Source organism: Enhydra lutris, unplaced genomic scaffold (assembly GCF_002288905.1).
Source record: "Enhydra lutris kenyoni isolate GAN:26980312 unplaced genomic scaffold, ASM228890v2 scaffoldscaffold77, whole genome shotgun sequence".
Taxonomy (NCBI): Eukaryota; Metazoa; Chordata; class Mammalia; order Carnivora; family Mustelidae; genus Enhydra; species Enhydra lutris.
The window spans coordinates 1,752,376-1,760,654 of record NW_019154161.1 but is presented as its reverse complement, the minus strand read 5'-3'; the positions used below and the strand labels follow the sequence as shown (position 1 = coordinate 1,760,654).

At 49.6% G+C, this 8,279-nt stretch overlaps 1 protein-coding gene across 1 annotated transcript; it reads right to left on the bottom strand.

Moving 5' to 3' along the window:
• Positions 1-536: 536 nt before the first annotated feature.
• LOC111160600 (outer dense fiber protein 4-like) lies at positions 537-4,560 on the bottom strand. Its single transcript, XM_022523796.1, has 5 exons — positions 4,241-4,560; positions 3,513-3,790; positions 2,803-2,949; positions 918-1,049; positions 537-604 (listed from the first exon to the last, which is right to left on the bottom strand). Exons 1-5 carry the CDS (start codon positions 4,558-4,560, stop codon positions 537-539), a joined length of 945 nt encoding a protein of 314 aa, XP_022379504.1.
• Between the last annotated feature and the right edge of the window lie 3,719 nt (positions 4,561-8,279).

Sequence of the window (8,279 nt, the reverse complement as noted above, 5' to 3'; positions counted from 1 at the left end):
CAGCTCTGTGTTGGGGGATGGTTAGGGGAGAAGAGGAGGTCACGATGGGGGGCTGCTGGGAAAAGCAGGAGGCAAAGTGCGGGTGCAGAGAGAATTTGCTTCAGAAGGGGCACATTACTGGCATTCATGAAAGTAAAAGATAAAGCCTTGAGAGCCTGTAGAGACTCAGCTATCCAACAAATATTGATCGGCATCATCTGTATGATGCCAGGAACCGTTGGCTCAGTCTCTTTGTTGACCTTGTGCCTTGCATCTCTTTCTCCTGAGTTCCTTCCCTTACCTGTCCCTCTACTCCAGAGGGCCCAAGGAGGGGGGCATTTCTACAGGACACTTAACAATATACTGAGCTAGGAGAATATTCTGGGCAAGAAATACAGATTGTTTAGATATACTAATTATTAATCTGAGTGGGGGGATTCAGAGGGGACTGAAAAGGCAAAACTCTCAGAGGGGGGGAGGGCTAGAGAGCAGGGTTGTCAGGTACTTGGCAGAGAGCCATGGAGACAGGCCTGGAGAGGTGGAGTCATTCCCGCGTCCTAAGTCCAGACGGCCTGGAGCGCCAGGATGGACCAGAAATTCATGTAGTTGAGATAGGAAAAGAAGCCTGGAGAAGGAAGAGAGCAGAGAGGGTGAGAAGCAGAGTTCACAGCCCACCCCGACCCCAACTCCCTCCCCAAGCCCAGTCATACCCCTACCCTGTCCCCAATCCATTCCCAAATCCAAACCCAACCCCATCCCCACATCCAGCCCTATGCCCACACATTCCCACCCTCATCTCCCCAATCCTGTCTCCCACCACAGTCCCATCTTATCTAGCCCTATCCACAATCCATCCTCATCCCAAACTCTATCCCACTCAGCCCCTGTCTGTCTTCCTGAAAACCCATGCCCAAACCCAACCCCACTGGAGCCCAGACCAGTCATCAGGAAGACAAAGACGCCGATCCATGCCAGGTAGAAGCTGAGCCCCAGCTTGTAAGTCATGCCTTCCTGCAAGTACTCCCTGGCCTGCAGCAGGTAGAACAGGACACCCAAGATGATGCTGGTCCCTGCATGAGTACAGGTGTTAGGAAGCTGGGCATCAGGTATGTGCAGAACCCTGCCCATAGTTGTGCAGCTGCCTAGCCCTTGATCAGTATTGTCCCACTTTCTGCTGCCTCCCTGTACCTCTGTGCACAGGTGGGAAAACAGGCTCCTGACCTTGTCATGGTAGAGTACATTGGAAGCGCAAGTCTTCAACCAGGCCATGGTGGTGTCTAAAACCATAGACGTTGGAACCAACAGACCAGAGCTCTTGTCCTGTGTCTCCCTCCCACCTTAGGGCAACCACTTCATCTCTCCGAGCCTCATTTCCCTCCTCTGTAAAGTAGGCATAATCATAGGACTCATCTCCTTGGACTATCACGAGTTGTTGTCGAGATTGGCACATTTCCTGATACACAGTGAGCCCAGAATTGAGCTCAATTATTATCATTGTATTGTGTCTTTAATTTTGGGCTTCTGAAGGAGGGGACAAGAAACCCATTCATTCTGAATATTTCAACTTTTAAAATTTTAGGTAGTGAAGTCTTGGGTAATTTTTTCCTTTATGTTATTGAAAGATAATATAGGAGGTGTTTTCCATTTAATTAAAAGGAATGGGCAGAAATTTTTTTTGGTAGAAAAATATCTTATATAAATGACACAAAACTAAGGTGTTTTATACCCTTTGTACCTTATATTTCAACAACTGGGAAGAGCTGCTGAACAAATTGGATAAATACTTCTTGCACACAAGGCAACAGGAAGTTCGAGTGTTGCTTATTCTTGACTTTGCTATCACTCTCCAAGAATGTTTTCCTGATACAAATAAAAGTTGTGGTCAATTACTACAAATAGCAGGAACATAATATCCTTCATTTCCAAATTGAAGTGCCGCCCCACCTCCTTTTAAAAAGTGTATTTGGCATGCAAGTGGGAAACTAGACCTTTCTTCTCCTCCTTTTTTCTTCTTTTTAAACTAGACTATTCTAATCAGAGTATCAATTTTGAGTTATTTGTGTCAGGTGGGAGGATTATCATGGTTAAGGACTTGGGCAAGGTTAAATATCTACCATCAAGTAGCAACATTTTCTAATTCAGTCCTCACTATACCTCCATGTGGTGGGAAATTTTATCCCCATCCTACAGATGAGAAAATTGTGGCTCAGAAAGATTAAGTAGCTTGAACACAATTACAGAGCAGGCGGTGGTGGGAAGATAGGATTTGGGATGGGGTTGGAACTCTAAATGGGTAATTGGGTAGAGGTCGACGTTTGAGTGATAAGGATGGAGGATGAGGTTGGAGATGGGTTGTGGTTGAGTTTGAAAGTGAGGTTCACGGGTGATAGGGTTGGGTTGAATTTGGAATGAGTGTCGAGGAGGGTTAGGTACGGGGTTGAGTTGGGTGTTGAGATTTGGAAAAGGGTTGGGGATGGGAATGGGGATGGTTTGGAGATTGAAAAGTAGATAGGATTGGAATGCTGTTTAGGATGGGGATCGGCACCCCCAAGGGGGAAATGGGTGAGTTTGAGATTTGTTGGTGATAGAGATGGGAGGCAAAGTGGAAGCTGGTATTGGGGCTAGAGATGGGGTTGTGTTGGAAGTTCATATTTTTTATGGGCATGGATTGGAGATTTGGAGGCACATAGGACTGGGATTGGTGATGAAAGGGAAGATGGGGATGGGATTGGAATGTGGTGGGGAGGGGATTGGATATCATGATGGGCACCAGACAAGGTACTTCTCGCCTTGGTTCCTGAGGGAAAAATCTTAGTGCCGTGCCTGCCAGGAGGCTGATGATGACGTTGGAGAAGTCCAGCATGGACAAGTTGGAGCTGGTGAAGAAGATGATGTTTATGAGTAAAATGCAGAGGCAGAAGCTGGCGATGCTGGCGAGGACGAGAAAGGCCCAGGCAAAGTCCAGCAAATCTGGGAAAGAAAGAAAGAAAACCAGGAACACTAAAAGAGGCACTTGGGCCCTGAGCATGGGGGAGAGGGTCCCCAATGAAGTTGGGAGTATTCATAAACACTCTCCCTTGCAGATTCTTCATTTTCATTTTAAGAAAATTGAAATTGGTCTCTAGAGAAGGGATACTAAGGCAGATGCCTGTAGCACAGAAGGCACACCTCTGGGTCAATGAGAATAGGTTCTTGGGCAGGGAGAGGGGAGGTGAGCATTGAGGAACCTGATGAGGGCAGATTCCCTGGGGTGCAAAGCCTCAGGATAATGTGTAAGATCCTAGGGTTATAAGGACTGTGAGGTTGGGCATCATGGAGGTGAAGATGGGCACAGGGCAATGGGGATGGTCCTGAGGCAGTGGGGACCACTGGGGTGGGGGAAGGGATGACTATCCAAGGGGTAGTGAGAACTATTAAGAGAAGGGAAGATTAACCCAGGGCAGTGAGGACCATCCCAGGGAAGGCAGAGAAGGGTCCCTGGGACAAAGAGGAGAGATAAGTCCCAAGAATGGTGAGTATAGAACAGGCCTTACAAACATTCTGGTCGTAATCATGTAGGCAGGAGATGTCAGGGCACTGCACAAAGAGGGCAGTGTTGATGGGGATGGTCAAGAAGCCATCAGGGTGCTCAGGAGGTCCGAGTGGCACCTGGAAGTGGATCCAGGGCTGGCCCAGAGAGATGAAACCGATGATCATCATGCCAACCAGGCTTAGTGCCAGACTCAGTTGACGGCTGATCTTCTTGGCTCCATGCAGCAGCCGCCAGCCCATGGGCAGCTGTGAATGGCTGTGTCTACCCCTGTTCTGAAACCTGTAGCAGATTGCCCACCACACAGTGTCAGCACTGAGTCCAGCCACCCAGCCCAGCCACCCCAGGTCCAGCTGCCAGACCCTGTCCCAACCAGTCTAGCTTTCAGACTTTCTTTTCTCTATGTCTATCCTCCATGCCCTGTATCCCCCAGGTCCTGCCTCTAGAACCTGCTCACCCACATTCAGCCTCTAGGCTCCCTTGCCTCCAGATCTAGCTTCCAAACCCTGCCACCCCCACATTCCATTCCTAGGTTGAATCAATCACAGGTCCAGCCTTTATGCCAAGCCCCACCCAGAGCCAACCTTCAGATTCAGCTTCCTGCCACACCTGGGTCCATCCTCCAGCCTCCAGTATACTGGTTTTAGTTCTGCTTCCTCTCCTTTGCATGCTGTCCTTTTCCCAGAATTCTAGCCCAGAACCTGGCCCGCTGCCTGGACCCCTGCCTCTCACCTGTCAGCACTGATCTCTTTGGATCTGCTTGCCTGTGTGCTCTGGATATTATTTTCTAGAGTACTTTGGTTGGATTGGGCGCTGTCCACAGAGCCTTTGAAACTCTCCTGGGAGGGCCAGATGACTGATTCAACGCTTTTGATACTGACTGTGGGGCTGTGAGTAATTGAAGGGGGGACATCGACTTTAGCCCTGACTGGCAGTGTGAGGCCTTGAATACTTGAGTGAGAACTCCAGCGTCTTGGCCAGTGGCTATCGCTAGTAGCTTGACTTCTGTTGTGGGTATCTGACTCTATATTAGTCAGGGAGTTGGTAGTCATTAACGGAGAATTTTGAATGTTGAAGTAGTGAGTTTGGAAATTGGGTGGAACATCTTGGGTGCTGAAGTGATGACTGTAGCTAACTGATGGTGCATCTTGGACACTGACCCGGTGACTGCTAAGAGTGGCTGGTGTGTCCTCAGTACTGACACGACGACTGTGGGTGACAGATGGTGTGTCTTGGGTACCGGCCCAGGGACTGTTGACTAATGGAGGTTCTTGGGTGCTGACCTGGCGATTGTGGATAATGGGTAGGGGTTCTTCGATGCTGACCCGGTGATTGTGGATAACGGGCAAGTGTTCTTGGATGCTGACCTGATGCCTGTAGGGAATGGGCCGAGAGTCTTGGGTGTTGACCTGGCGACTGTGGAGAATGGATGGAGAGGTTGGGGTCTCCTTTTGGATATTACTGGGAGCTGCTGGAAGGACATCTGGCTGGGTGCTCTTGTCGTGAGGTTGGGGCCTCTGGGACATGTGGAAATGCAAGGCAAGGCCAGTCCCCAGGTGAATTAAACAGCCTGCCAACTGCTTCAGCCCCTCCTTCCAGGCACCTTCATGTCCATCTAGGAGTCTCTTGGTCTCTTTTCTAGATTCAGGCTCTGTCCTTTGTAGTTTGGATCTCTCTGATCCTCCTTCTGTGTTCTCTGGTCTCTCCTGCTATCTAGGGGCAGGCCTCAGGCCTTCAGTCTGGCCTACAGCTGGGGGGGAGGGGGAGGTTCCATGACAGTTGGAGAGATTCCAGGAGGTTAGGACGTTGGCCATGGATTCACGCTCTAACCTGTGTGAGTGACAGGGGGCCTGGACTGGGGCTGGGTCAGGGTGGGGTCCATGTGGGGCATGGGCAGAGTCAGGATTGGGTCTAGAAGAGGTCATGCCTGGGTTTGAGAGATGTCAGGACTGGGCAGGGGTGGAGTGGCAGTGGGGAGGGGAGTGACCAGTCAGAGCAGAATCAGAGAGGGGCCAGAGTAGGGTCAGGGCTGGGCAGGGCTGAGCCAGCCCTGGTGCCCCTGAGGTCAGTTCTTAAGTTTCTGGAGGGTGTGAGATCTGAATTTGGAAGCCCCTCCTCCTATCTGCCCCTACCTCACCCAACTCCCAGGGGGACTGAACCAATTTCCTCCTTGTATTCCCTTTTCAAGTTCAGTGTCCCTCCTAGCTCTCTTTCTCCTCTGTCTCTGTCTCCCTTCATCTTTTCCTGAGGCCTTGGGGACCAAGAGAAGGTTGGACCCATTCCCTGCCCTCAGAGACCTGCAGCCCAGGCTTGGGAGGGGAGGCAGAACAGCCACAGCTTGAGAAGGGCTCAAAAGTGGTCAGTGGAAATGCAGGAACTCCAAGTATGTGCAGCCTTTCCAGTCAGGAGTGGTGATATTGCAAACTTCCGTTTTCCCAATCCTTCCTTTAGGCTTTTGTGGTAGCCTTTTGGAAAAAAGAAAGAGGAAGGAAGGAAGGAAAAAAATCCACAAACTTTTATGTCTTTAATTACATGAATATCAAACTCCTCTGTGCCTTGTTTTCCTCATTTGTCCAAGGAGATAATGGTACTTCAGAGAGTTGTCTTAAGGATAAAATGGGTTGGGGCACCTGGGTGGCTCAGTCGTTAAGCGTCTGCCTTCTACTGAGGTCCTGATGATTGAACCCCATATCAGGCTCCCCAGGGAGCCTGCTTCTCCCTCTCCAGCTTCCCCATGCTTGTGTTCCCTCTCTCACTCTCTCTCTGTCATAAATAAATAAAATATTTTTAAAAAGAAAAGGATGAAGTGGATTAACAACATGTAAAAGCGCCTAGAACCCATTGTAATCAAAACCTGTTGGATTTTTTACACTTCGCAGATATTGATTTCGACTCACCAAGTTACTTTCTCCAACCCCCAAGCTCCTTCCCAAGTCCTAGACCCGTATACCCAACTTCCTCTGAAATCCACACTGAGAGGTGCCACAGAAGGACAGGAAGGAATTACTACAACTAGATACCATGGATGTCCCCACCAGTTCATTTATTCTCGCATTCCATCATTACCTTTTTCATTAAACAAATAGCAAAGGGTCTATACCAGCTGATGAGGGGTCAGTGGGAAACAGAAGATAATTGTTGCTGACCCTCAATGAGGTCCATTGGAGAAGACTGGTAGGGAAAAAAAGTAGTGGGATAAGGGGAAATCACAAGTCTGTGGGACACCAGTGAAGAAAAGTTGCATGTTGCACGGTGGGAGCATTTGGTGGGTGGCTTTGTCCAAGAATTGAGGCTGGGCTAGGCTGGACAGCTCAGGAAAGGAGATGTGGAAGAAGTGGCATGGGAGGGTGGTTAGGGCATTTTGGGCACAGGTGGAAGAAGAGTACAACAGGCAGAAGGAGCAGCCCGAACTGTGTGTGGAGGTGCTGAGGTAGGAAAGCTCTCAGTGTGAAAGGGACCCTGTGAAATCTAGTGTGGCTGGACATAAGTGAGCAAGGGAGGGGAGACAGGAGTCCCTGCCAGTCAGGAAGGTTGACAGGATCACAGGGGCTTGGTGGATGTAGGGTATAGATGACACCATGGATCTCGGCCTCATGAACATGCCTTTGGAGCCTGTGTTGTAGCTCTGTGTGTCCTGGATTGAGATTTGTGACAGGGTCTAGATAAGGGGATGAGGTTGAGAGCAGAGATGGAGCTGGGGTTTGGGGAACAGGAACTGGAGGAGGGGGTTAGAGACAAAACAAATATGTTTGGACTTCAAACAGGGTTGTGGTTGGGGGCCAAGTTGGGTATTAGGGTTAGAGATGAGAATGAGGATGCATTTAGAATCAGAGACGGGGCTGAGGTGGGAATTGGGGTTTGGGTGGGGGTGGGGAGATGGCTGTGGGAAGAAGGGGATTGAGAATGGGGTCAAAGGCAAGGTCTGGATGGGGGTGGAGATGTGGCCATGGTCAGAAACGGAGAATAGCACGCAGCAGTGGTTTGCAGGTGGATCCTAGCCCCCAGAACTCTCTTCTTTCCCAGCCGACGTGGTCTCTTCCTGGGACGAGGACCGCAAGTTCATCCTGCGGCGCTGGTCTCTCGTCTTCAGTGTCCTTGCAACCCTGATGGTGCTCAGTATGGTGGATGGACGTCTGGTCTACTTGCAGGGCTCTTTTACAGGCTACCTGGGCATCTGGACAGACTGCAGTAGTTACAAGTGTGCCAACCTGGGCCAAGTCACCGGTCAGTAGGCGCCTGGGCAGGCTATGGGATATTTGAGGGAGGGGGTGTATCAGGACGTTATTTTGGGGCAGGAATCTCTGGGGAATCTCTTTGGATGTTCTTGGGAATGTTTAGAATTCTTGGGAGGGTCTCTGGAGATTCCCTAAAGGCATTGTGAAGGAGTCTCCTGGAGTCGTATATGACTTGTGAGGAAACAGGGAAACAGGACTGTCCTAGTGGATAAGAAGAGCATCACAATTGACAGAAAACCAATCTGTCTCATAATTAGATGGCTAAAGACACCATCATTTCCTCCCTCACTTTTTAAAAAAAAATTATCTATTTATTTGAGAGATAGAGAGAGTGCAGGGGTAGGGGCAGAGGGAGAGGGAGAAGGAGAAGGAGAGAGAGTCCCAAGCAGACTCTGCATTGAGCCTGTGCTAGGGCTTGATCTCAGGACCTGGAGATCCTGACCTGAGCTGAAACCAAGAGTCAGATGTTGAATAGCCACCCCCTTCCCTCATTTTTTAAAATAGTGTTTTTTTAAAAAGATGGTTAAAAAAAGATG